At 47.9% G+C, this 26,172-nt stretch overlaps 13 protein-coding genes across 13 annotated transcripts; 10 read left to right on the top strand and 3 right to left on the bottom strand.

Moving 5' to 3' along the window:
* The first annotated feature begins 48 nt into the window (after positions 1–48).
* BT62DRAFT_930169 (uncharacterized protein) lies at positions 49–2,205 on the top strand. The gene is made up of 4 exons (XM_043185874.1): positions 49–468; positions 521–681; positions 729–1,545; positions 1,598–2,205. The coding sequence occupies exons 1-4, from the start codon at positions 75–77 to the stop codon at positions 1,903–1,905; spliced, it is 1,680 nt and encodes a 559-aa protein (XP_043041586.1). The 5' UTR covers positions 49–74; the 3' UTR covers positions 1,906–2,205.
* Positions 2,206–2,273: 68 nt separating this feature from the next.
* On the bottom strand, positions 2,274–3,064 carry BT62DRAFT_1074598 (uncharacterized protein; the record flags this gene model as incomplete). Its single annotated transcript, XM_043179033.1, has 4 exons — positions 2,274–2,652; positions 2,700–2,884; positions 2,938–2,947; positions 2,991–3,064. 4 exons carry the CDS (start codon positions 3,062–3,064, stop codon positions 2,274–2,276), a joined length of 648 nt encoding a protein of 215 aa, XP_043041585.1.
* Positions 2,901–4,029, top strand: BT62DRAFT_930168 (uncharacterized protein). Its single transcript, XM_043185873.1, has 3 exons — positions 2,901–2,950; positions 3,005–3,325; positions 3,381–4,029. The coding sequence occupies exons 2-3, from the start codon at positions 3,131–3,133 to the stop codon at positions 3,576–3,578; spliced, it is 393 nt and encodes a 130-aa protein (XP_043041584.1). The 5' UTR covers positions 2,901–2,950; positions 3,005–3,130; the 3' UTR covers positions 3,579–4,029.
* Positions 4,030–4,352: 323 nt separating this feature from the next.
* On the top strand, positions 4,353–6,434 carry BT62DRAFT_1074596 (ATP synthase F1, beta subunit; the record flags this gene model as incomplete). Its single annotated transcript, XM_043179032.1, has 7 exons — positions 4,353–4,530; positions 4,590–5,153; positions 5,206–5,524; positions 5,577–5,787; positions 5,842–5,964; positions 6,019–6,186; positions 6,237–6,434. 7 exons carry the CDS (start codon positions 4,353–4,355, stop codon positions 6,297–6,299), a joined length of 1,626 nt encoding a protein of 541 aa, XP_043041583.1. The 3' UTR covers positions 6,300–6,434.
* Positions 6,435–7,056: 622 nt separating this feature from the next.
* Positions 7,057–9,689, top strand: BT62DRAFT_965909 (nucleotide-binding domain-containing protein; the record flags this gene model as incomplete). The annotated part of the gene is made up of 13 exons (XM_043188795.1): positions 7,057–7,553; positions 7,604–7,697; positions 7,748–7,922; positions 7,979–8,100; positions 8,151–8,257; positions 8,306–8,344; positions 8,395–8,463; positions 8,517–8,590; positions 8,643–8,889; positions 8,941–9,037; positions 9,090–9,139; positions 9,188–9,298; positions 9,351–9,689. Exons 1-13 carry the CDS (start codon positions 7,152–7,154, stop codon positions 9,687–9,689), a joined length of 1,926 nt encoding a protein of 641 aa, XP_043041582.1. The 5' UTR covers positions 7,057–7,151.
* Positions 9,690–9,753: 64 nt separating this feature from the next.
* Positions 9,754–11,862, top strand: BT62DRAFT_930162 (uncharacterized protein). The gene is made up of 9 exons (XM_043185872.1): positions 9,754–9,964; positions 10,019–10,132; positions 10,191–10,475; positions 10,528–10,774; positions 10,822–10,932; positions 10,986–11,086; positions 11,134–11,332; positions 11,389–11,590; positions 11,644–11,862. Exons 1-9 carry the CDS (start codon positions 9,869–9,871, stop codon positions 11,750–11,752), a joined length of 1,464 nt encoding a protein of 487 aa, XP_043041581.1. The 5' UTR covers positions 9,754–9,868; the 3' UTR covers positions 11,753–11,862.
* Positions 11,863–13,636: 1,774 nt separating this feature from the next.
* BT62DRAFT_1058931 (MFS general substrate transporter) lies at positions 13,637–16,338 on the top strand (the record flags this gene model as incomplete). Its single annotated transcript, XM_043178594.1, has 19 exons — positions 13,637–13,702; positions 13,735–13,764; positions 13,823–13,857; positions 13,966–14,019; positions 14,069–14,144; positions 14,198–14,247; positions 14,299–14,425; positions 14,480–14,534; positions 14,595–14,659; positions 14,713–14,738; positions 14,790–14,840; positions 14,894–15,016; positions 15,073–15,148; positions 15,275–15,365; positions 15,418–15,579; positions 15,627–15,695; positions 15,751–15,838; positions 15,893–16,082; positions 16,140–16,338. The coding sequence occupies 19 exons, from the start codon at positions 13,637–13,639 to the stop codon at positions 16,191–16,193; spliced, it is 1,488 nt and encodes a 495-aa protein (XP_043041580.1). The 3' UTR covers positions 16,194–16,338.
* A 777-nt stretch (positions 16,339–17,115) lies between these two features.
* Positions 17,116–19,042, top strand: BT62DRAFT_930160 (uncharacterized protein). Its single transcript, XM_043185871.1, has 5 exons — positions 17,116–17,655; positions 17,709–17,900; positions 17,948–18,210; positions 18,261–18,479; positions 18,533–19,042. The coding sequence occupies exons 1-5, from the start codon at positions 17,128–17,130 to the stop codon at positions 18,621–18,623; spliced, it is 1,293 nt and encodes a 430-aa protein (XP_043041579.1). The 5' UTR covers positions 17,116–17,127; the 3' UTR covers positions 18,624–19,042.
* A 259-nt stretch (positions 19,043–19,301) lies between these two features.
* Positions 19,302–19,791, bottom strand: BT62DRAFT_1003863 (uncharacterized protein; the record flags this gene model as incomplete). Its single annotated transcript, XM_043176983.1, has 3 exons — positions 19,302–19,496; positions 19,557–19,595; positions 19,618–19,791. 3 exons carry the CDS (start codon positions 19,789–19,791, stop codon positions 19,302–19,304), a joined length of 408 nt encoding a protein of 135 aa, XP_043041578.1.
* BT62DRAFT_930159 (Metallo-dependent hydrolase) lies at positions 19,703–22,269 on the top strand. The gene is made up of 14 exons (XM_043185870.1): positions 19,703–20,117; positions 20,182–20,228; positions 20,283–20,639; positions 20,694–20,732; positions 20,788–20,897; positions 20,950–21,082; positions 21,135–21,234; positions 21,288–21,492; positions 21,543–21,620; positions 21,668–21,680; positions 21,740–21,865; positions 21,916–21,981; positions 22,029–22,135; positions 22,200–22,269. The coding sequence occupies exons 1-13, from the start codon at positions 19,889–19,891 to the stop codon at positions 22,122–22,124; spliced, it is 1,599 nt and encodes a 532-aa protein (XP_043041577.1). The 5' UTR covers positions 19,703–19,888; the 3' UTR covers positions 22,125–22,135; positions 22,200–22,269.
* Positions 22,270–22,412: 143 nt separating this feature from the next.
* On the bottom strand, positions 22,413–22,705 carry BT62DRAFT_1074590 (uncharacterized protein; the record flags this gene model as incomplete). Its single annotated transcript, XM_043179031.1, has 3 exons — positions 22,413–22,481; positions 22,534–22,602; positions 22,660–22,705. The coding sequence occupies 3 exons, from the start codon at positions 22,703–22,705 to the stop codon at positions 22,435–22,437; spliced, it is 162 nt and encodes a 53-aa protein (XP_043041576.1). The 3' UTR covers positions 22,413–22,434.
* A 1,348-nt stretch (positions 22,706–24,053) lies between these two features.
* On the top strand, positions 24,054–24,326 carry BT62DRAFT_1003860 (uncharacterized protein; the record flags this gene model as incomplete). The annotated part of the gene is made up of 3 exons (XM_043176982.1): positions 24,054–24,099; positions 24,152–24,220; positions 24,280–24,326. 3 exons carry the CDS (start codon positions 24,054–24,056, stop codon positions 24,324–24,326), a joined length of 162 nt encoding a protein of 53 aa, XP_043041575.1.
* A 737-nt stretch (positions 24,327–25,063) lies between these two features.
* On the top strand, positions 25,064–26,130 carry BT62DRAFT_930155 (alpha/beta-hydrolase; the record flags this gene model as incomplete). Its single annotated transcript, XM_043185869.1, has 6 exons — positions 25,064–25,137; positions 25,183–25,387; positions 25,439–25,629; positions 25,683–25,765; positions 25,829–25,841; positions 25,892–26,130. The coding sequence occupies 6 exons, from the start codon at positions 25,067–25,069 to the stop codon at positions 25,932–25,934; spliced, it is 606 nt and encodes a 201-aa protein (XP_043041574.1). The 3' UTR covers positions 25,935–26,130.
* Positions 26,131–26,172: the final 42 nt, after the last annotated feature.

Genomic DNA, 26,172 nt, shown 5'->3' with positions numbered 1-26,172 from the left:
CCGGAGACGGTGCCGGCGACCTCCGTGACCTCACATTCATTTCCGCCGATCCGTGAATTCTAATATTTACCACCATGGACAAGACCATGGACATGATTGAAGACTACCTCGACTCCCTCGAGGAGATCTTGTTCTCGTCACTGTCGGCTGCAACACCTGATATTCCAAGGATACGTGACAGCTTCAACCAGCTCTGGACCGACGTTAGTCGATACGGGCCTGGTATCCCTAAACACATCCCGGGCCTAGGCGACTTTGAGGTGCCGCCTCCTCCTCCCCCGCCTCCCCCGCCTGCGACCTGGGTGGAGAATACGACGGACTGGATCGAGCGGAATCCGTGGACAACAGGGGGGATTGCCGTTGGTATCATCAGCACCGGGCTCTTGGTCGGATATGGTGGAGTCTACATGCGCACGGTCCGTGCACGCAGACTGAAGGCCCTTGCGACTGAGAAGCGCCAAGTCGTCGGTGAGCAGCAGATGGGCTCTCGATGATATCAAGTAGCACTGACATTTCACAGTGGTCCTCGGCGGCGATACTCCATTCGGCCTACCACTCATCAGCGACCTCGAACAGAAAGGATACATTGTCATTGCTAGCGTCTCTACCCCAGAAGCGGCGGATCTGCTGGAACGACAGAGCCATGGTTTCGTTCGAGCCTTGGTGCTGGATCCTACTGAGGTATGCATTGTTTCAGTCGCGATCTCCTCCTTACTGAAGGTATACAGCCCAGCACAATACCGGTGTTCCTGCGTTCATTATCCTCGACCCTGTCCCGACGTTTCCCATTGAATGCACCAGGAGATCCTTTCACCTCTCCTGCGTCGCATCCATACATCCATGCTGTCGTCTCGTTGCTCTCGCTAGCCGGCCCGGCGCTCCACGCTCCCTTTGAGCACATCTCTCTCCAGTCCGACTACCTTCCTTACCTCACATCTACTCAGATTACTCCACTACAGGTCATCCAGTCTTTACTGCCCCTCCTCCGGAATGTCCCCTCGAAAGGCAAGAAACCCATCGTCATCTGCCTTCCTGCGACAGACGCGCGCGTTGGGCTTCCCTTCTCATCCTTGCAGAGTATGAGCGCTGCCAGCACCCTTCGTGCCGTTGAAGTTCTTCGTCGTGAGATACAAGTTGCTGCCCTCACTGGAAAAACTGAGGCCATGCGAAACATCAGTGTCGTCGTTGCAGATGTTGGATCGTTCAATGTCGGTGTGCCCATGCACTTCTTACCACCGGAGGACGTCTACAAAACTATGGAGGACTGGAGTGTTTCCGAGAAGATCACATATGGTCCCGGTTTTGCTGCGATGGCCCAGCAATCCATCACGACCAAGTCCAAGTGGGACACATTTACAGGGTATTTCCAGAACGACGTTCGATATGGAGTAGCCCGAAAGCCAACGGATGTTAAAATCTTTGTGGATAACATTGTCGACGTCGTAACCAATGGACAATTTGGTTGGTCCTTTCTGGGCTTCAATCTATGTTTCGGGGTCATAAAAAATTGGCTTCGTGGAGAACGGTTTTCAGTAGGGGCTGGTGGTGAGCTTCTTTCTCTCCGCCAAGTCGCTGCTTTTCTAATATGGTTTTTCAGCACACACGTACAAACTAGCTTCCGTTCTTCCATCTCTGATTCTCGATACTCTATTGAATATCCCGTACTTCCTTATTTCCGTGCGCAATGCACTCCTTCCTGCTCAGCCATTCATCCGTACCCCTCCTACTATGGATGCTTTCGTTGAGCCACAGTCCGAGCCGCATGTCCCCGCTCTGTCCCAGACCGAGGGTGAAGACGACAACGAAAGCGGATCTGAGGCCGATGTGGAGAGCAACTCAGGTGAAGGGTCGACGGCAAGCTGGGTGAGGCTGAAAAAGTCTGTCAGCGAAGAGGCCAATGCTTGAATTCATTTTTTAAAGTTGGAGACGACGAGCCGATGATATGTTTGAGGAATTTTGATCCTAACTCTACTACCGCAGGAGTGCTACGTGTCAGTACCAATGGTGTAAAGAGATGTACTGTATTCACGGATGTAGGATTGTTTGTTTGTTGTAACCTGCCTTTTGTACCTCTCTCATCGTGATAATCGAGGAAATGCAAAATATATAATATATATTATTTATCATACAATCCAGAATCTAGGCCCCATAAGCTACTAGGTTCTTTCGATTATTCTCCTCGCTGTACTCGATTCTGACGAGCAAAAGCAAAACAGTATTTAATGAATACAGTAATGTCCTATAAGTACATCCTTCTTGTAGAAATCATCCCTTTAGTCATCATCTATCAATATCGTTCTTTCGCCTTTATCGCACGATTCCGTGCCATCCACATCTATGCAATCCATTTTGCTCTTACCCATTTGAGGTTCGTCGTCATCTGAATCTGAAATGACGATAGGGCCTTCCGCATCGACATCCAAAAGCTGAATAACCTCAGGTTTGTCGTACCTCACCAGCGGAATTAGTACAGGAAACGGTTGTTGGTTCATGGAGTTATCTTGTCCAGGGTGTCCGCAGCGTGAGCTTTGACGAGATTGGATAGGATGTTTAACCTGGTTTGGAAAATGGCTTTTGAACTTCTTTCTCAGTACTTTCCCGCGAGCGTCCTCTACCAGATTGAGAAGAGTGGGTAATATCGCGCCCCATGCTCTACGTTTTGTCAGAACAAGTTGTCGGTAAAGGTTATATGCAAGTACCGCGTTGCGTCGTTTCGTAGGAGAGGGTTGAATGGTACGACATGTCTTGTGGCCCTGAGGTCGTCGTCGAGCTCGAAGGTGCCATCTGTAGTGCCCTGGGTCAGCAGGCGCCTGTTTGTAGCTACAAGCGAAACGAAACGGAGCCGCACAGAGCCGCACAGTCCGTTCCGCTTAGCTAAGACAATCTGCCCCCGTGATCGTTAACCATACATTTTTTCATTTTTTCCTCGACGGTGACGGCGTAATCGCTTGTGAGTGAAACCTGCAACTTGTTTTCACACGTTCGCTTACCACAGTTTGCGTAGCATTTTCCACTGGAACAAGCACATCTTCCGTCGCGTCGTCAGCGCCCGTTTTTTGCTCATTGTTTATCTCAGCCAACAACGCTGAATAGTGAACGCTCACCTCACTCAAGTACTTTCGAAACTTAGATGTTGAAATCCTCGATTGCTACATCCTCTATTCTACCTCGCGTATCTGCCCAAGCGTGCATAACCTGGGCCTCACGGAAGCCAAGTACCACCGCTGTCCCAGCAGAACATGTTAGGAGCATGCATGCTAGTCCGGCTCGATACGCCGGCTCGTCAAGGGGTGCCAACAAACGATACAAGGAGAAGATTAATAAAGTACGCCTTCACTCCCCCTGCTCATCCTGGGTCCATCAAGACGATTACCTTTCAGATGCATGCAGAGAGCCTAGACACCTTCTTCCGCCGTCTCTTCGAGAAGTTCCCATCGTCGCCCCAACGCGCTGAAGTGGCGAACCAGATTAAAGAAGTGGTAGCGAGGATAAGTACAAATCGAGTGGCTATTCGCTCGATGGGGACTTTGGATAGATTGTATAACACTGTAAGCTGCTCTTTTTTTCGCGCCTGGTGAGTTCCTCATGCAACGGCTATAGGAAGAGACGATACTCAAATGCATAGATCAAAAGGTCGGACTAGCCGTGTTTATCTTTTCGTCTTACCCATATATATTCAGAAACTCCCGCCCTGGCTCGTCAGTCGAGAAAAGGCATTCGACAACTGCTACCGATTGCCGCCTGAACGATTGCCACCAGGATGGTCTTCAGACTGGGGACAGTGGAAGCTACGCCATCATCTCTTTCCCGACTCTGCAGGCCTTTATAGCAAGTCGCGATTTGACCTGATGATTCGCCATACCCACGGCCTTTCCTCCTACCGTCCACTCATGTACTGTCTAGAGGGTAGGGCTAAGGACGACTTTGTGTTCGAATGCAGAGACGGGATCTACTACTTTGTGACCCGTGCTTCTTCAGCGCATTCTCAAATAGCCTCAATGGCTGACGGTACTACGAAACCATCATTAGGCAGTTTTTTCGCGGCATTAAAGAATCGGACACCAGTTAAGATGATGAGTACAAAACGGGTGCATGCCGAAAGCGGAAAAACCTTTGGAGAGGAGGTGCGGGATCAGCGATGTATGCGAGCATACGCAGAGTTGATCTATGTGTCCCAGAAAGTATCACCGTATGTAGAGGATGTATACGATGATTTTCCTGAGAATTAATATTACTTTCGAAATAAATAAATAAATAAAATAATGCGTCGGTATGCGGAAGGAGCCGGAGTGTGTGAACGTTAAATTTCTACGTGGTGTCGGACCCGTTCGTCCTCAACCCCAACCACCATCATGCTCACCTCTCGCGGCGCCGTCTCCCGTCTCTCGAGGCGAGCTGTTTCCTCTGCCAACAAAACAAACGCGTTCTTCTCCACCGCTGCCCGCTTCTCCAGGGTTGCTGCCTCTTCCTCCTCTCGTCAGCAGCTGTCGTCGTTATCCCGTCCCCAGCGGGCTGCGCCTTCAACTGAAGGTCTGTTGGCCCTTTCTATCTTTTTTTCCCTTTTTTTCGATACCGATATTTCATCCTAGCTCGCCTATATGCGACCGAGGCGAAGGGTGCCATCGGCTCGGTGAAAACCGTCATTGGTGCCGTCGTCGACGTTCAGTTTGAGACTGAAAACCTTCCCCCCATTCTCAACGCCCTGGAGGTGGTGGATTTCCATGGAGGTCGTCTTGTGCTTGAGGTCGCGTCCCACTTGGGTGAGAACTCCGTTCGTACCATTGCTATGGACGGTACAGAGGGTTTGGTTCGGGGCCAAAAGGTCGTTGATACCGGCGCACCTATCCTTGTCCCCGTCGGAACTGCCACTCTTGGTCGTATCATGAATGTCATCGGTGAGCCCATCGACGAACGTGGTCCCATCAAGGGCGTAAAGCTCTCTCCGATTCATGCCGATCCTCCTGCTTTCGTCGAGCAATCTACTACGGCCGAGGTTCTCGAAACCGGTATCAAGGTTGTCGATCTCCTTGCTCCCTACGCTCGCGGTGGAAAGATTGGTTTGTTCGGGGGTGCTGGTGTCGGCAAGACCGTGTTGATTCAGGAGCTCATCAACAACGTCGCCAAGGCCCATGGTGGTTTCTCTATCTTCTGTGGTATGTTTATGGATTATCGGAAACTTTTCTTCTTATATACTCGCTACTCCAGGTGTCGGAGAGCGTACTCGTGAGGGCAACGATCTTTACCACGAAATGATTGAAACCGGTGTGATCAACCTCGAGGGTGACTCCAAGGTCGCCCTTGTCTTCGGTCAAATGAACGAGCCCCCTGGTGCCCGTGCCCGTGTTGCCCTGACTGGTTTAACCATCGCCGAGTACTTCCGTGATGAGGAGGGTCAGGACGTGTTGCTCTTCATCGACAATATTTTCCGTTTCACCCAGGCCGGTTCTGAAGTGTCTGCCTTGCTCGGTCGTATCCCCTCTGCTGTCGGTTACCAGCCTACCCTCTCTACTGATATGGGTGGCATGTACGTCAGCTTCCTGTTTCTTTTCTCAGTACTGACGCGGCTTCTTCCCTAGGCAAGAACGTATCACCACCACCAAGAAGGGTTCCATCACTTCCGTTCAGGCCGTCTACGTCCCCGCTGATGATTTGACTGATCCTGCCCCCGCTACGACATTCGCTCACTTGGACGCTACCACTGTGCTGTCTCGTGGTATTGCCGAACTTGGTATCTACCCTGCCGTCGACCCACTGGACTCCAAGTCCCGTATGTTGGATCCTCGTATTGTGTGTATTCTGCTTTTGTTTTTGGTGTCGTAGTCCTCATGCATTTATCAACAGGTCGGACAGGAGCACTACGATGTTGCCACCGCCGTTCAGAAGATTCTGCAGGATTACAAGTCGCTCCAGGATATCATCGCCATTTTGGGTATGGATGAGTTGTCAGAAGAGGACAAGCTTACCGTGCGTCATGTTTTAGCTGCTGTCTTTGCCTTTTATCTGATGTCGTCCGTATAGGTCGAGCGTGCTCGTAAGATCCAGCGTTTCATGTCGCAACCTTTCCAGGTCGCACAAGTCTTCACTGGTTACGAGGGAAAACTGGTGTCATTGAAGGACACCGTCCGGTCGTTCAAGGAGATCCTCTCTGGTGCACATGATTCGCTTCCTGAATCTGCCTTCTACATGGTACGTTTGCTATAAACCCAGTACGGTATCCATCTTATGACTTTCCTCAGGCTGGTACGATCGAGGACGTCAAGGCCAAGGCAGAGCAACTCGCTAAGGAGATGGGCAATTAAACGCACTAAATGGGACCGCTGAACGTAAAAAGAGCTCAACGGTGCTATACCTTACAACCTACTTGCATGATGATGTTTGGATCTTACACTTTTGGCTCTTCACGTGAATTCAAATCAAAACAATATTTTTTTTCCTGGTTCCTTACAATCGACTGAGATGCTGTTGCATGGTGGAATGGATGGTTAGGTGCTTTCCGGGATCGTAATGGCGATCCAGTAGAAATTTTCTTGGAAATTGTAAAATGCCGTCGGAACGACGGAAATCAACGGAGCACCGTCCAGATGGGAGGTTGTCTTTGGGCGCAGACCGTGCCTGCTGGATGAGGATCTGTGTCTGTAGCCTGCAACATTCTCGCAGTCTGACTCCTGCAAGGTTAAGTACTACTCATACAGAATGGAGACTGGTCCAAGTCTACTGTATAAGCACTGGACACGTCATTTTCTTTTCGTGAAGTTCAGCTGCAGGTATTAACATATCGATAAAGGACACGATGGGGGCAACTTGTCTACCAGTCATTCGGTGGGGGAGGGCGCTTTGCTATGTAGTCTCCCCTAGGCAGACTCAAATCAAGACAGTCTAGGGGATTGCCAGGGATGACCGGGACCTGTCGTTGGGTTTCGGCAAGTACTCGGGCTCTCTCCAAGGGCGTTGACTGCCCTTCTGTCAAAGGCTGATATCATTCGCGAAAACTCCAGAATTCCTCAAAATGATTGTACATCCCGGCACATTGAATGCGGTAACTTTAGCCGGTCACATCACCGACTATAGTTGGGGCCCAGCTTAATTCCTTACCATCACCACGTTGCCTCTCGGCCTGAGCCTAAGCATTATCTCCCGTAGTTGCTTGGACCATGTTGGTACGGCGCTGCTGTGCGACGTCGCGCAGTCTATCCGTTCCCAGCATAGTGAAACTACCGCTTTGCAGTCTCAGGAACGCATCCTCTGAAGCTCCAACAGAACGTCGGCGAGCTCTACATCGAGCACGGAAGTACGCCAAATATACAACTTATTTTATTTTGTCGTCCGTCTTTGGTATCGTGTCCATTGGTGCTGGCATCTTCGTCCACGACGCGTTTACGTACACCGCAAAACACGCCGAGCGGGTGCCGCGTTCACCCCTCGCTTTGTACCCGGAGCACGGTGGGCCAAATAATCTGCCCATTGTGAGTCTACAGGTCGATGATGAGGATGATGAGGAGCGCAGGAAGCTAGCCGAAAAGCCTAAGCTTGTCATTGTTGGCGGAGGATGGGGGGTGAGTCCTTGCCACCTTCATATGCGCCCACAGTGCTCAAGTTTTCCTAGGCGATGGGTGTCTTACAAAAATTGTACCCCGGAGACTACAATATAACCATTGTTTCATCGGAGACCTTTACGACGTTTACGCCCCTTCTTCCTTGTGCGTCAGGCGCGCTTTGTTGCAGGACTGCCTTCTCATAATGTGTGCAGCTGCTGCAGTGGGTACCGTTCAAGTGCGGTCCTTGGTCGAACCCATTCGCAAGATCATTGCTCGTCTCCGAGGTCATTTTGTACAGGGCAAAGCGGTCGATCTGAGTATGTCTGAACAGCTGCTGGAGGTTGAGACTTTGAGCGCCAGTGGAAAGCCGTCTCACATATATATTCCGTGCGTTCACTGTTCAGATACTTTCGAGGCAGCCCACTGACCTCATGGCGGTCTAGTTACGATAAGCTTATCATTGCCGTTGGATCAACTTCAAGTACACATGGTGTGCCCGGATTGGAGCATTGTTTCCAACTCAAAACGATTGGTGATGCACAGGCCATTCGGAGACGTGTCATGGGTATGGAGCTCCATGTCCCATCTTCTACCCTCGAGCTAATGTCCTGCCAGATAACTTTGAAATTGCGAGTCTGCCGACAACAACTCCGGAAGAGCGTAAGCGTTTACTCAGTTTTGTCATCTGTGGAGGTGGCCCTACTGGCGTGGAAACTGCTGCGGTAAGATTGTTCTCTTTCAACTCATTGCAATACACTCATCGTAGACAGGAAATCTATGACTTCTGCCAGGAAGATATCATGAAATTCGTACGATGCAGTACTGTCACCTTGATTTCTTTTCCTGATCTTACCTCTAGTTTCCAAAAATCTGCCGGGAAGAAGTATCCATCCATGTGATTCAATCTCGGGAGCATATCTTGAATACGGTCCGTGTTTTTGGATTTTTTACTGTCTTTTCTTTCCATTGAAAGCATACCAGTACTCGGAAGCTATATCCACATACGCAGAAGCCAAATTTGCTAGAGATGGTGTCGATCTTGTTACCAATGCGCGGTCAGTCTAAGTGAAGTCATTGCCATGCTTCATATCTGAAGTCAGCATGAAGAGTCGGCGCTGTCAATCCTGAGTACGTTCTTTACAGCAAGCGGGGACCTAATGGGGAGACGGAACAGCACGCCATCCCCCACAACTTCGTACTATGGTCGACCGGTATAGCGATGAACCCGTTTACGAAGCGCGTAACGGACCTACTACCTAACCAAGTGCACAAAAAAGCCATTGAAGTCGATGCCCATCTCAGGGTGAAAGGCGCTCCTCTGGGAACCGTGTATGCCGTTGGCGATTGTGCGACGGTAAGCCTCGATTTCTCATCTTTTGAGGTCGCCAACCTCCTCTATCTGTAGATCGAGACGTCCATTATCAGCCATTTTATGGAGCTGGTGGACGACGCAGATCGTGACAAGAATGGGAAAATCGATTTTGAGGAGTGGGAGATCATGGGTACGCCGAACAAATTGTTTTTACCTATCTATTATAACGGAGTTGTGTCTAGTGTCAAGGATAAAGCAGCGCATTCCTATGGCGGAGGATCACGTCACCAAGGTGTTTATGCATGGCGGCTAGTGCTCTGTTGTGCTGACCCTTTCGCAGGTCAGGGAGCTGTTCGAAATGTACGATACGGACGCGGATAATAGTCTTTCGCTCAACGAAGTGGTTCAATTGCTTGAAGGCATCGGAAATAAGATTACCTCTCTACCTGCGGTATTCTTAGCTATCTACTTTGCAAGATAACCCATCCTGATTTCAATTTTAGACGGCCCAGGTGGCTTCTCAGCAGGGTAAATATATTGGCAAAAAGCTCCACAAGCTCGCACGCCAACAAGAAGACCTTAAATCCAAGGACTTTGATCCCAGAGCAGCGGAGGAAAAGCTCTCTGGACCCTTCCGGTACAAGCATTTGGGCAGTCTGGCTTACATTGGGAATGCAGCTGTCTTTGACCTAGGTAAATACTCGTTCATGGGGGGTCTGGCAGCAATGTACGCATGGAGAAGTATATATTGGAACGAACAAGTCTCCGTACGTACACGGGCACTGCTGATGATTGATTGGATCATCCGAGGTGTATGGGGGCGTGATCTCTCAAGACTTTAGATAGACGTTGGAAGGAGGAGGTAGTTAGAGGTAACGTGATAGAAATGTTTCCCACGGTGTGTTGGAACAAATTACGTCATTCTCATGGACAGTTATGCTCTCTACAGTCCTGAAAATTAATCGGTGTTTTTGACTCTGCGTTTCTCGACGGCCATTGTGAACGGAATCTGTTTCTCATCATGCCCGAAGATACGCCTGAAACAAAAGAATGGGTGCTGGAGCCCGAGACGGAGTACAGATTCGAACTCGATCCCGGTACTTCCCTCGCAGTCAAGGCAGGTCCGCGCCAATGCTTTTCTTGCATTTCTCTGAACGCACAAGGCATCCAGCTGTCGCATGGACACGCAGAAATATTCGGATTTGAGCTCGTAGAGGGGCAGACGTATGTCTTTGGCGCAGAATGCAAAGGAGCGATATTTACCTGGCAGGGCTGTATTATCGAGATGAGTCCTTTTTTTTCTCATACAAAGTGTACACATCATGCTTAACTGTTACTTTCACGTCACCGGCCATCCATCTACGGATTATGTGTCAGAAGAGACACCAATGAATGCCTACGGAAATCTACATGTAGCATTTGAACAGATGCGAGTGCGAGCCCTGCAGACCCTCAGTGGATCGCTTCCTCCGGATACAAAGTCCGATGTCAATGCGGAGCCGCCTCGTGTCTTAATACTGGGACCCGAAAACTCCGGCAAGACGAGTGTGTGCAAGATCTTAGTCAACTATACAGTTCGTGCCGGTCAGGAATGGACCCCACTATTGATCAACCTCGATCCAAACGAGGTCGGTCCGTCGTATACGCTGTTTCGCATGAGCTCATCCATGCGTCTTCCAGGGCGGCTGGTCCGCGCCCGGTGCTCTGTCAGTTGCACCCGTGAGCAGTCCACTGCCAACATCTTCTCCCGCAAACACCCTTGGTACGGCTGCCACTTCTGCGCCAACATCTTTGTCTTCAAACGCGTTGCTGCCACTGGTATACTGGTATGGGCACCCGGAAACCAGGAAGAATCCTCTGTTGATGGACAGACTCATCCGTAACCTGGGTGAAAATGTTCGAGAACGGCAGGAGAACGATCCCAGAGGTACTATCGGTTAAGTATCGTGTATCATCTGTATGAATGTCTTTTAGGAAGCGCTGCAGGCATCATTGTCGACACCCCTTCTTCCTTGGGTTCAGGCCCTGCGTCATCTACTGAGCACCGACAAAGACTGATAAAAGCTTGCGTAGAATCCTTCAGAAGTGAGGAATATTCTCATTATTTCCTTGAAAGTGTCATATCTAATATAGAGCAGTCAACGTCATTCTCGTGGTGGGGCACGAAAAACTGAATGTTGAAATGCAACGCACCTATGGATCTCTCCTTACTGTGGTGAAGATACCAAAGTCTGGTGGTGTACGACGGCCCGTTTTCATATCTTCACTCGAACTCACACTTCCTAGGTTGTTGAACTCGATCATGGATACCGGGAACGAGTGCACAGCTATCAAATGCACACCTACATGTACGGCCAAGTCATACAACCCCCCGCAGGGATACCAGCTTCTTCCGTTAGCGCCGACACTTTCACAGACATAATACTCTCTCCATCGTCTTCCGTCATCAGTTTTGATGACCTCACTATATACCGGATCGGTGCAGGTTCTCGTCGTTCTTTTCATCTCAAATAACACAACCCTCATTCTTTGCCTCCACAGCAACTATGGCCCCCTCAGATGCACTCCCCGTAGGCGCTAAACGTGTAGTCTCAGAGACGCAGCCGGTGCTCGTCAGCCCCAGCCAGCCGGGTTCTGGTCTATTGAACGCCGTGCTTGCACTTCTTTCCCCCTTCAACCCGGACGAAAACGAGCGATACGACGAAGAGATCCTCGACCTCACTGTGGTAGGGTTTCTAGTGATGTGCATTTTGCCTTTGGCATGTTTGCTCGTCTTTCGCTGATCTTCCTCTGCAGAACAAAGCTGGACATCCCTCAGCGTAAAATGACCGTCCTAGCGCCGAATCAAGGGTCCGTTATCGGCAAGACTGCTATCGTTGGCTCGTACGAGTGGCAGGATCAATAGCTGACAATGCTATAACTTAGTCCTCGATCAGTTTGCCTTTACCCCCAGAGCCAATTGATTTTTTTTGGCCGCAATTGTTATTCGTTATTCAAGTTCCAAATATTCACGCGCTTATCGAAGAAGATGCAACTGGTTTACTATTAGCCCAAGTTCCAGATGTCGTTCAAGGCAGACGACGGCGACGGGTTAATTTCTGATGAGACCCGAACCCATCTTTTTGAACTTGGCCGAATATCATTTACCCATGTGATCACCGCGATCGCAACTCAGTCTCCAATACTACCGGTGCTTTTTCTGCCCGTTTTCATTTCGGAGAACAGCCCGTAATTGAACCTTAGTGATATCGATTGGCCCCAACAACAATTTGACTGCGCCTGCGAAGTCAACAGTGCTGCCTCAAGTCGTTTGCTGCCGATACCATCATCAGGCGCCCGGGACAGTATTAGTCGGAGGCTTTTTGCTGAACCTGGGCGTGATTGTCTTCCAATTACTCACACACACACCAGCTATTACTGACACTGCACCCTTAATATTCACATGCTCCTCCGCATCATGCAAGTCTGATACCGGCAGCTCGTGATGCAGAGCATATAGACATACATATTGCCGTAATTCAGAAGTTTTCAATCGTATGAGGATCGGTGCATTTGGCCTTCGCCAACAAGTTTAATTGCCATCGTTAAAATGATACGATGTCGCAGCTACGAAGTCGGCTCTGCGGTAACACACCAATTTCACTTTTCACACTCTAGATGGTGCAACAAGCACTGGCCTCTCCTTCCCGGGCACGGCGCCAACTTCGTGATACATCCATCCGTTCTTCTTCTAAGGAAGAGCGGAATACACGCATACCTTTGACTATTTGTAGCTACTATACGGCACTCTTTGTGTCATTGATATTTCTATCATTCACCCATGCCGTGTCCTATGAAAGAGTAGAAATTCGCATGGAGCCTCTCAACCGTCATCAAAGGTTATGGCGTCTGGACAGGTCCCAGCTCCGTTCAGGGAATCATGGCGACAGGATGACTTTCATTCAGATAAACTTTGATACGACTACATAGTATGCTTCATTCCAAGATGAAATCACCGGATAACGAGACATAGCTAAAGCGTGGATCCGTAGACTCCTGAGTAATAGTGGTACATGGTAGCATAAACTATGTACCAAATGGGAACAATTAGGCTAGTGGTATCGGCTATCCCGGGACTAGCGGTGAGTGTAGTACAGCGATCTCGGGAATAGACCCAAGTCACCAAGTAAGTCCAGCTGTGATGCATGTGATGTTCCAAACGCGGAGAGAAGTTTTAACGAAAGGACTGGTCCGGTATTCGTGGCCCTCTCAGGTTCATCAAAGGTTGTTGGCCTGAACAAATTATAGTGAAACTTCGAATAATGCAGCATCCGCGCTGGTGTATAGGCTCCAGAGCGAAGGCGGAACAAGTATCCTTAGTGACCTGCTTCAAGTAAGGCTTTAGAACCCAATTGGAATCTGTTGGATCGCCTGAACAGCACAAAAGGCACTAGAAAGGTCGAGATGTTCCGGTTTTCCCCCGTCCCACGAAGTATTCTGGGAATTGTCGATGGAGAACTGAGGTGCTGGGGAACGCTGCCCCCCCTTCCCATGAAGTCAGGAACGTGTTACGGTCCTTGTATGGGCTGTTATGTATTCCGCGTCTTCATCGGCAGACATTGGAATCGGAAGATCACATTGCGTAATGTGGAAACCCGAATTCAGGGCTCATCAGCGTGGGTGACAGATGATTTTCAAACCCATTTTGGGTCTACACCTCTTTTTATCTTCCTCACGGACTCATTTATAAAGAAATGTTCGTTCTCGCATCACGCGCGCTCCCATCTTCCTTCCCCCCGTTATCCCCTACATGGACACCGCTAGTGAGCAGTGGGAAAAACGCGCTCATCTAGGCTTTAACGAAACCGAGGCCGATGTCGCTGCTCAGCTCGCTATTGAGTCGGTCAGCTTGGATCCCAGGGAAGCTGCGAAATTGAGGTATGCTGTATTATTGAAGATGTTCTCGTATACGTATTGACTTGATTTGAGGTGGAAGATTGACAAGAATATTTTACCTTTAATGTGTCGTGAGTACTAGACTCATCATTCTGAACGTCAAGTTGCTGATATCCATTGCAGTTCTGTATCTGTAAGCCTCCATCACTGGTGCTACTCGTAACAAGGGACTAATGTGCCAAGGATGACATTTGCCGACAAGACAACGCTCGGGCAATCCTCCATTCTCGGCATTTTGTACGTTACATAGTCTCGTTACCCTGAAGTTTTCCTCAAAATATTCCAGAAAGGGTGCCCACATGAACCAGACGCAATTTAACTGGCTGGGCTCTGTATTTTATCTCAGCTACCTCGTCTTTGAAGTGCGTCCTACTCTTCTTACAGTTACTCAACCCCAACAGGCGTATCCCTCTAGTACCCTCAAAGTCTCGCGTTGCAACGATTTCCTGTAGGAAAATGGATGAGGTAACTGCAGGCCTTATGACCGTCTCCCATGCGCTGTCTGATTCGCGACAGTATAAATATCTTCATTTGGTCCATCACTCTCATATGCCACGCTGCATGCTCGTCGTTCGGTGGCCTATTAGCTGTCCGGTTCATCCTTGGCGTATGTGAAGGCGCAATCACTCCAGGATTCATGATCGTACGTCGCATTATCCTTTTCCGAGACCAGAGGGACTGAAATCAGGTCGGCTAGGTGACGTCCATGTTTTACACGCGGGAGGAACAGACAAAGCGCACCGGTTATTGGTGTAAGTATTGATCGGTTCTTGCAAACGAACGATGGCTTCTAATTTCCGTTTTCTTCTCAGTTCTAATGAATGGATTTGCCGTCATCTTACTGGGTTTCATTGCATTTGGCGTTCTGCACACCAGGGTCGGTATTGTGAATTATTGCACCCCCCTTTTTGATCGTTCACAACCCTTTAGACGGGCAGCTTCCTGCCGTGGCAATGGTCAGTGGAAATGCCGTCCGGTCTGAATTGACACGCTAATGATCATTGCAGGTTAATGATCATTACCGGCTTGATGACACTTATCTCGTCTGTGATATTCTGGTGAGCGGCATTGTTAGGTACGATCTCGGGACTGCAGCTCATCTGTTCGCCAGGTTCTTCTTCCCGGATTCTCCGACAACTGCACGTTTTCTTACTCCCGATGAACGTGTCAAGGTCGTGCAAAGGATCAAGGTCAATCAGACGGGTGTAGAAAATAAGACGTGGAAACGTGATCAGTGCGTTTTTCTTTGCATCATCATCATGGCCCGTATGCATTAGTTAACGAACATAGGTTTATTGAGACGCTCAAAGATCCGAAAGTTTGGATCATGGTGTTGTTCGCTGCTATTGGGTACGCACTTTCTTCTGTTCTTCTATCTAACCGGACGTTGATCTATTATTGTTTCTCCGACTCAGTAATATCGTGAACTCGGTAGGTCATGTGTCACACGCTGGAACGCTGAAAGCAACTGATCCACATGTTTCACGCTTAGCTGACGAACCAGCGGCAGCTTATTGTCAGCCAGTTTGGCTTTAGCACCATCCAGACCACTTTGATCGGCTGTGTAGACGGTGTTGTGGAAAGTAGGTTACATACTTTTCGTAGAAGCGAGCTGTGAACTGACATGATGCGCAGTCTTGACAATATGGCTAGGGATTACCCTGGCTTCGTTCAAGCCCATTGGACGTGGCTACGCTGGGGTCTTGATGTATATCGTTGCGATCTTAGGGGCGCTGCTAGTGAATCTGCTCCCTTCGAGCAATAAAGTTGGTCTGTTATTCTCCTATTGGGTTTCAAGTATGTATCTGCTTGTCATTTCAAGACCATTGGTTCATATCTTCTAGTTTTCGCCATTGCTCCGTTTCCCATCTTCCTCGGATGGGTAAGCGGTCTCACGTCGGGACATACAAAACGTGAACGATCCTCTCCTTACCACGTCTGTCCTATAATTGAAGCGCGTTGATACAGGGATAACCACTAATGCTCTAGTCCTCATTGGATACTGCGTAGGTAACTTTGCCGGCCCGTTTGTGTGGAAAAAGAAATACCAGCCGAGGTATGACCTATAAATCCTGTTTGCTTTCCGACTCGGACAATAACTGTTCCTCAGGAATCATGTTCCGTGGGCTTTGATTGCGGCATCCAACTTGACGTCCGGGATACTTCTTCTCATTCTCCGATTTATGCTCGCTGCCGAGAACAAGCGACGAAACATGGATCGGCATGATGATACCTACGACGATGTTTATGTGAAACATGTTAACACCGATGGAACCACTGAAGAGAGGAAAGTCGATAAGGTATTGGTGTCTCATTCTCTCTTTTGTCGAGCTTAGCTGATATACACGCGCTCTTAGGCTTTCCTTGATCTTACAGATATCCAGAACAAAGATTTCAGATATCTACTCTAGACGAAGATATTTATGTTTTGATTTGGATTGTAGATACTACTGCTGACGGTCAACAACTTTTTGTGTTGGTTTCGTTCATTTGTTTGATATCACTAAATGTCTTACTACACCACGCGCGTCATAATGTCTCCAAGGCCGATTCGGACAAGGCTATTTGAGTAGAAGCGCTGTACAAATAGCCGAAGCTGGGCAGATCGACAACTGTAGTACAAAAAGCGGGTGTTTCGGGTATTTCGATCCTAATGACTCTTCATTTTAGCACTGATATAAGTAACCTGGAAGCTTAAGGTTGCGAAGGAGCCGCCAGGAGCTTGAGGTCGCATGTTCGCGGGGGTCACGGGTTCATGTCAAGTGTCAAGTACGGTGTAGAGGAGGGTGGCATGAAGTGCGGGAATGTCGTAGTGTGCAGGCAATGGGACGCAGAGCGAGGACATTATAAGAGGGTCTCAAAGCGAGGACAGTCCGATATGTGGTACTGTACAAGCAGTGGACGATGCGAAGACCAGGTGTCCGTGCGCAGCTTTTCAGAGGCGTTTTCCTCCCCACCCCAATCTTAGAGTCGGTTTTGTTAGAGAATAATTCAGCAGGGCTTGCATGTCATACATCATGGAAAGACCCATGATTTCCTGCGCATCCCGTAGCGGCAGCACGCCAGCCTTGTATTTGGGAGTATATTTCTCGTATATAGCATTGTAGCGTCGGCGTCGGAGGAGTCTAACGAGAGTAAGACATCCCAGGCAAACGAGTCCAACAACTTGCAGGTTTCCAGTGGGCCAGTCAAGCACGGTCGGCAATTTGAAGTATATTAATAGGGACTGGGAAATTAGCTAGCGGACCGCAAACACAACTAATTATTTACTTATTTACTTATTTACCCTGACAATGGGTATTTCATTTCCTGCTCGATTTAGCAGAAAGCTCAAATCAATTCTCCATGTTGTCTTTCTCTCCCAGGATATCAACAACGATATTATTATTTGTCACATCGTGTCCGCGACCTTCAATACGATGCTTTGTTACGGGAATACCTAGTCCTGAGGCTGGTGACGGTCGACGCAGGCGAAGATGCGTTCTCCGCGTGCGCCATCTACCAAAAGATTACGATGTTGCCGAATTCGTCTCTAGCTCCTACATGATTGAACGGATTAATTTTTCACCAAACTCTGTGGATTTGCGCTTTTTTCGCCCAATCGACGCTGAAGAACGTAAAGGGCGCTGGAAACAGACGAAACGATACAAGGACGAGCAAATGAGCTTTGTGGGACCGTCTCGTCCAATGGTGGATGCAGGGATCATTGCAAGAATTGGTGCATGGCATGCATCGAGACGACTCGAAATACCGGGGCAATGGACTATTCAGACGCTACAAGATCTTTTTACTCCGTATGGAGCCCTTTGCTTCACAGGCGTCAGGGAGAACAGAGGACTCGTGGACTTTTTAAATATTGCGGATGCCATCAAGGTGATTGATTCTGTCGTTCTGTCTATCTCTTGTTTCTCATATTCACTTTTTAGGCGTACGAGGCTCTCCAACACCATAACGTCGCGTTTCGTAGAGATCCTAACCCTGTAGGGACGACACCGCGGACCGTACATATAACTGGGATTCAAAAAAATCAAGTCGAGGATTACGTCTTGTCGAGTTTACGCGCCGTGAGACATTCCACGGGGCTAAGTCTTCGTCACGATGCGGATAAAGAGACGATGGTGCGTCTTTCAGTACGTGCTAGAATGCTTTCTCATGGTTCCTCTAGGATATCGAGTTCTTTGAAAAAGACGAAGCCAATACCTTCCTGTCACATTTCCAGCCAATAGCAGAGCAGAAAATTTTTACTGCGACAGCAGTCGAGACACCTAACCTTCATCCCATGATGGTGCTTGCTCTAAATTTGGGTGCAAGACGGGCATTATGGATAGGCTTGCGGAACAAAAAGGCTAAGGATGCCACCGCTCTATTGGTGCAAACAGTCTTGTCGCAGTTTGGCGAAGTGATGTTTGTCCACCACCGCTCATCAGTGTTCGTGCTGGTTATATGCTATTGCACGGTAAACGTTAATGACCTTCTAGTCGAGCGCCTTATTCATCACTTGTCGTCTTCTTTACGGATGTATATGCCGCGATGAATGCTCTCATTGGCCTTGAGAAGGGAGGTCACTTGCTTTCTGCAATTGCTGGTTGTGAAGTGAGTTTCGCCAAATGGGAAGGTATTGAAGATCCTCCGGGGGTGCAGCGGACGGTTATTTCTGGACCCACCGTGACTATACCTGTTCCGTCCGAAGAATCGTTGTGCGTCCCTCTACCTATTTGGGCTGATCTTGGGACTCATCATCTTCGTATAGTGTGGAGGTACCACAGGGCCGACGGGAATATCGGTACACACTTTCCTCTTTGTTGCGAGAAGAAAATGCAAAGCCATGGCAACGAAGATAAGATCGATGAGATCGTGTACTCCATGAACATGTCATCTCCAGCTATTGGCGGCGACCCTCCTCCCCTAAGTCAGGCCTGCAGAGATAAGATAGTGGACGGGTGTGGGTTGCGCTGGTTAGTATCTCGATGTCTCGTTTGTTGATCTCATTGGCACAGTCAATATACCTGCGACGGTAACCTACATGAAGTCGCTTAACTTTGGCGTGGCACTCCATGAAGACAGTTACCATCGAACAATAGCCTTCTCATGAATACGCTGGGAAATGATCTGATTCATTAATGGAGAGATTTACGTCAGAAAGTCCTGACAAGGGGTTTTGTGTCCTCTAGAAAACCTTGACGTTGGATGTCGACGAATGTCCTAGCTAAGAGGTATCTTGAGGACGCGATCAAATTTTTTGTTTAAAAACTGTCTAAATAGGAATTGGGATCTAATCTACATGGTTCAGCTATATCCTTAGAACGTTGTGGCGAAGTGGTTAAGGCCACCTTGGGCGTAGGTTCAACTCCTATGTGCGTCGTTCACCGAAATGTTTTTTTTTTTTTTTTTAACTATCTTGCACAAACTTGAGTTCAACAATTATCAGAAATGAGCGTTTCGAAAATCGAAACATTCATGTTCAGTTTTCATCGATCAACATTTAGCGATCGCGTTGTATGCTAGGCACGACGATTGTTTTACTCGCACACGAGGGATATATATCGACCTTCGCGAAGAATCTCTGTGAAAAATGCTTTAGATAAAACTTGGAGGGTATTGGGAGGATTCCAAGCGGTGGGAAATTGACTCACGAACGACGGAAGAAGACAAACGATGACTTCGAGAAGCCAATTGAACACTCTATCGTCCTTGTAAGAATTCCTGTCTGCAGGCTGGCAAGAAGATACAAAAAACCGCAAGAAAATGGTTGGAAGAGATAATCTCTAGCTGACAATTTCTAATACGTCTGGCGGAAGATGGACTCGGATTTCCTATTAAATTTCAATGTCATACATGTCGAGTGGGATTGAAAGTTAGGTCCGATGGATTTTCTCGCAGTAGCCGACTCGCGGCAGACTGTAGGACAGAAATCCGAAATTGTTCCTTGAACATCTTGTGGAGTGGCGGCACTGCAATGGCAGAAAGCGATGATAGCGCCTGGTAATTGCAACCAAGTGTCTTCGCCATTGCTGTTGTCGTGGTGGTCACCGAGATCGTCGAGATCGATCACTGCTGTCGCGACTGACCGGCACAAGTTCGCCTCGTGTCTTTACACACTGCCACGATGTCGTCTTTAATCACTGAGCTCGCCGAATACCAAGTCAAGCGCAAGGAATTGATATCCAGGGATAGATCTCTTCGACTGGACGTTTTGGATCAAGATAACCTATCCACTCTCGAAATACAGGCAGACCACTTGATTCGCAGCATTCGTGCAACTGAGGCTGAGTCGGTATGGAGTGCAGATTATCCTTCTATACCTCATCCATTCCCTGGCATGGAATTCTTGACCGGTGAGCTGACACTTGGTCTCTGGTTCTTTGTCCCGGGATTCCACTTATCCGAGTCCGTATACAGGCAGGAGTATCATTGTCCAAACCGAAATATACAAGATTCTATGCAAAGTAGGGCGTGTAATATGTTGTCTACGATCATCCTAGTTCTTACAGTCCCTCAAGATGCCCAAGGGCGCGCTTCTCCATGCCCATCTAGACGCGACGGTGAACGCATCATTCCTGTATGACCTTGGACTGCAAGAACCGTCAATGCATGTGCAGGTTCCAAAAGCTATCAATGCTCAAACTTTGAACGCCGTGCTCCCAAAGTTCAAGGCACTTCCTGCAGAGCTTCACAACAACGAAGCATTATCCCTTACCTCACCATCCTATGTCCCGGACTCCTGGCTTTCTCTTACCCAGGCCAGAGAGCAATTCGACTCAGAGTTAGGAGGTCCAGATGGATTCGACCAATGGGTTCTTGGCTGCTTGACGATCAATCCCGCAGAGGCGTATGGAACACACAACACCGTCACCAAGGTCGTCATCAAAGTGATTGGAGCCGAGTTTTCCGTTCCTTATTTTGTTCTCTAGATCTGGCAAAAATTTGTGAGCACATTTCGAGTCGCCGACGTAGGGTTCTCTGTTTCCTCCTCATCTTGAACGTTTCGATTTAAACTTGCTTTAGGGTCTTATACAGTACACGCCAATTTTTACCAAGTACATTCGCGAGTTCATCCGAAGCTCTATAGAAGACGGGATTTTATATGTCGAGCCGAGAGTGAATTTTTGGATCAAGTACGTACCCATAGAGAGCATTGTATATTGTTGACCAGATTTCCGTACACAGGACCATGGTGAATGCTGATGGTGTCGAGAATGTCACACACAGAGAGCTTCTCATGATCTTCGAGTCGATCTTGGAGGAGACCATCGTTGACTTGAAAGCTCGAGGAAGAGAAGACGAGTTCGTTGGGGCAAAGGTTTCTTTCTTTTCATTAGGATGAGCTTAAGAATCTGGAACTTGCAATGCAGATCATCTACACTACTATTCGATTCCTTGAACCAGACGAGCTGGACTGGTATTTTGAGGATTGTATTGCTCTGAAAAAAGAGTTCCCCCACTTAATTGCAGGTATATATAGTATCATTTTTTATCTAGTATCTCATTCTGACTCGCACTGTAAGGCTTCGACCTTGTAGGGGATGAAAATGTCTTATACCCGCTGTCACATTACACGGAGAAGCTCTTAAACTTTCGTCATATGCAGAAAGACGCAGGTGTCGATATTCCTTTCATTCTCCATGCCGGCGAGACCCTTGGTGATGGTTCCAAGGCTGACATGAATCTCTACGACGCTATTCTGCTGGGAACAAAAAGGATCGGACATGGGTAATCCAGGTCATAGTTGATTTTTGATGAACTTACCCACCGTCTCGTAGATTTTCTCTAGTCAAGCACCCTGAGCTGATGAATATATGTAAAGAAAAGAACATTGCACTCGAAGTGTGTCCAATCTCGTAGGCTTTTTTTTGCACATTGCTACTCTCACTGATGTTCCTCCTAGAAATGAAATTCTGGTGATATCCCCCCAAAGTTCTCCTGCCCACCTTCAAGTTCTCCTGACTATATCTCACAGAGACTGACATCATCGATGCCCATGCATCCGCTACCGATTCTTCTCAACCACGGGATACCCGTAGCACTTTGCTCTGACGATCCTTCGGTCTTCGGCAACATGGGGCTTTCTTTTGATTTCTTTCAGGTGTGGCTCTCGAAGTATACCAACCCATGCTGTATTGATTTCTTCTAAAGGTGCTTGTATCAAGCGACGTTACTGGCCTTATTCAACTAGGCGCTATGGCTAAAGACAGCATAAAGGTACTTTAATCGTTTTTACGAATCTTTATTTGACGGGAGGAACTTAGCACTCTATGCTTGAATCGGACCAGAAGGCGGTCGCGCTGGAGAAATGGCATAAGCAGTGGCAGAAGTTCTTAGAGTATGTTGTGTCTAGAGCGTAGATGCTTTCATGGTAGGGTTCTGCTACTATCTTTGTCATACTGCGGTGCTGATCATCAAGCCCTGCGACCTTATAGGATATAGTCCACTTTCATGTAATCCTGGCTATGTTACCCGAAAATTACAGAAGCACGACGAGTTCTCGAGCTCAAAGTCAATTGCGGCTTGTGGGACAGTATACCTTTTTACTTCCAGGATAAGTTATGACGTTCATTCCGCTCTGAAAATCACATCCAATTTGCACGAAATCTACAAACTGATGTATCTGCTATTTCCCTCCCCCATGAAGTATTCAGCTCATCGTAGTTCGCCTCAGTTAGGGACACAGATGAGCACGCCGCAACTATTGGTTTGGCAGACTACGAAATCGCAGTGAGGCTCAGAATGTACATGTTCAAAATTTCCACTTACTGCCTTGAGACTCCTGAAAGGCGCAGGAGTGACCGACAGAGTAATGGTTTGAACCGTTGCACGCGTCGACTGTGAAAACATCACGGTAAGCGAAGATTGTCATCGTCATGGAGATGTTATGCCTACCATCGTTAGCTGCAATAGCGTTTGCCTGTCCTGCGAAAAGGAACATGGTGGCCAATGCCATTATGGTCAACTTGATTTGGAAGATCATTTTTAGATGACTTGGATGATTGGAATGGTATGTGCGTGGTGGTTATAACTGTGCGGGTGTGGTTGTTGGGTGGAGTAACCGGAACTGACTGGCTTTTATAGGCGAGAAATGAAGTCCGTTTTTTTCCAAGTCCTTAAGCGTAAATAGATAGAGCCTTTGCATGCTGTTTCAAGGGTAGCAAATGCGTCGGAAAATACTTTCTGAGTTCTCTGATCCGTCGGGCATCAAGTCGTAAGTAACCAGTTTCAACGTTATATTTTGGTGGGGCGCTGGACGCACAGGCTGTCCATGGATTCGAAGTTGAAACCATCAGAATATACGCACAGTCCGTTTTTTGACTTCCAAATGGACCAAATCTTTTGGTGCATCATGGAGTCTTGAGACTAAAACCAGCTTTTGACATATTGTTTCAAGAATTATGGAACAATTGTCATTGACTTCTGTAAGGTTGCTGGCTCTGCTTGAATAGATTTCAAGGACTTAAACCCGGGTAAGTGAGATTCATTTTCTTGTGTTTCCATCAGCCCTTCGAACCACGAAATATTACAGTCTGATCCGTTTACTGCTGCGGCGGTAGAATTCCCAGGCCCCTGCCGTGTCGTTTCGAAGTATCTATTTCTATACGAAGTTACGAGAAGAGTTGCCATAACGAGAAGCTGGTACATGTTCTGAGCAATAGTTTCTCCCATTCAGATGATAACTTGAGCAATATCGGTTGTCGTCGCTCGACAGTTTGTCATATTCTTCTATACTTGCGATTTTACGGATAAGCATCCGATTGTCACTTTATGTAGGTGAAGTTTCCATTGCTAATTTGTACTAGGGATAATAGCTGACCGTTTCAATGTAGTGAAGCCTTGGGGCGCTGGTTTCACGAACTTCATTGATATGACAATATCTGTTACGTGCTTCATATAGACGGGACGATAGCTCAGGCTGGCAGAGCGCGTTGTTATGACTCTGAATTATTGTGGCTCCTTGGGGTCCAGAATGCGACATTGAGTCACCTCATCTCAGTTCGTACAGGCTATGTCCGTTTGGTTACGTTACGTCCCGTTGACCACAGTTCCCCTTGAAACCTTCCCTTGAAGATTCCTTCGGTTCGAGAGCTCCACCTGTTGAAACTCAAGGATAGTTCTGGAAAAAGCATTCGTCGCCTATAAAGCCCCGTCCAAGCATCTTTCTCAAACAGACAACCTCTTCCACACAGATATTACTGCTCACATTCAACCACTACAATCTTATCCATCGTCTTTCGAAAATGATGTTCAAATTCACCTCCATTGCCATGATCACCTTGACAGCCATGTTCCTATCCGCGGGACAAGCCGATGCCATTGCAGACAACGCTGGTAGGATTTCTATCCGCGTATCCAAAATTTATACTTATCTTTATCGTCCTAGTCGACGCGTGCAATGGTTCTAATAACTACGGCGTGGGACATTCATGCGCGTTTGCTGAATCTCAAGGCAGTAAGCGGTCGTCTCTTGCATCCATATGTCGTACTCACGTTCTTGATTGTTTTTATTAGCCTGTGAGACCAACGCATGTGGCAACTTGGTCTGCATCCCCAGTTAAATAAAGTCTGAAGCCTTGTCAAGTTAAATGGACTTGGCAAATGGATCCAGGAAGAAAACTCAAGTATTTCTTCGTAGTACTTGCTAGTTATATTTCCTAAAATTCAACCGTCACATGGCTGCTATTTTTCTGCGTGCTCTCAGTCAAATCCTAGTCCTTTTAACAGCCCTTTTGCGCGTTTTGAATGAGCGAAGTCATAAATAATTCACATTCGGTGAACGCAAGGTCCGACGGCCCGACTCGGAGCCCCCGTCATTGTCAAGTAGCTTGGCCTAGAACGTCCATGCTGGGGTCTTCGTTCTTCAACACCTCCACTTTCCAAAGGTCCCTGCGGCGACTAACAGGTGCGTTTTTTTGGCCTTTATTCTGGCCAGCTATTTATCTTTTCTGAAGCAGGATCTCGGCGGCACCACATAGCTGTGACCACTTCACCAGTCGAGCTTCACTATACCGAGCTTATACCACCAGATGGAAATAAGACTGATCGAGCGCTCGTTATACTTCATGGGTTATTGTACGCGATTTGCTATATATTGTGATGAGTAGCATCTGATACCTGGACAGCGGTTCTAAACGGAACTGGACATCTCTCACCAAAGCCTTCTTGCGTGACCTGAATCGACCCGTGTATGCCTTGGTCTGTTTATTTCCCTCTTATAGTTTTAGAAAATCATAAAATATGTCAGGACCTTCGGAATCATGGAACGTCGCCTCATGCCTTGCCTATGACCTACTCCGCCATGGCCTCGGACGTCCTTCACTTCATCTCGAAGCATCACTTAACAAACGTATCCTTGCTCGGACATTCCATGTACGCCTTGACACCACCTTGGAGGCAATTTCTGATGTCTAGTAGGGGTGGTAAAGTCGCTGCTGCTGTAGCACTGGCTCCCAACCTTGGAATGTCGACGCTTTCTCACCTCATTTCCGTGGACATAACGCCTGCTAGAGGAAATCTCTCCAACGAATTTAAATCGTACGTTGAGTCCATGAAGAAGATTGAGGCCATGAAGGTGAAGACACGAAAGGAAGCCGTCGATATTTTGCATGAAACAGAAAAAGTTTGCCTTTTCAACGCTTCGCTATCGCCTTTCCTTTTGATATATGCATAGGACCCGAGCATCATAATGTTCCTACTCACGAATCTTGTAGTCCCTCCGCACACTTCACACGGGCATGCACATTTCCGGATCCCGATAAGCATCTTTGGAAGTTCAATTCAAGACATTGGGTCGTTCCCTTATGAAGGTGGGGAACGACAGTGGGACGGTAAGGCTCTGTTTATCAAAGGCGAGAAGAGCGCGTAAGTCTAGACGTATGGCTGGCTGCCCTGGTATAAATCTGACATATGGCAAGCTACATCAATCGGCATAATATTCCGATCGCCAAATCGTTCTTCCCCGACATGGCGCTCGAGATGTTGGACACTGGACATTGGGGTGCGTTATGTGACTCCTCACCATAGTCTTACATGACTAATGAAAATGCAAATATTCCTCTAGTTCATGCTGAGCGGTGAGTTGTACGCCTTGCTTTTTGACAAAAGCTCATCATTCCTTATCCAGGCCGATGGAATTCAAAAAGCTCGTCACGGATTTCATATCATAGAAGAGACCCCGAGGTGCTCTATGTAGATCATATGTCCGAAAATGACCTCGGTGGGTACGTAGACATAGAAATGCGATTGGTGCGTTTGGTTTGATGAAGCGAGAAGGAAACCCATAATGCGGCGGCGGAGTATGTGCTAATGTCTCTATTTCGTCTGTGTTAGCAGCAATGCCGCCTACTTTCGAGTGTTTCTCTGTGTCTTTTGATGGTGTGAGCTACATCGAAGGCGTCTCAACCG

The sequence above is a fragment of the Guyanagaster necrorhizus genome (genome assembly GCF_019112545.1).
Source record: "Guyanagaster necrorhizus MCA 3950 unplaced genomic scaffold BT62scaffold_8, whole genome shotgun sequence".
In the NCBI taxonomy this organism is placed as follows: domain Eukaryota; kingdom Fungi; phylum Basidiomycota; class Agaricomycetes; order Agaricales; family Physalacriaceae; genus Guyanagaster; species Guyanagaster necrorhizus.
This window is presented reverse-complemented; position numbering and strand designations above follow the sequence as displayed.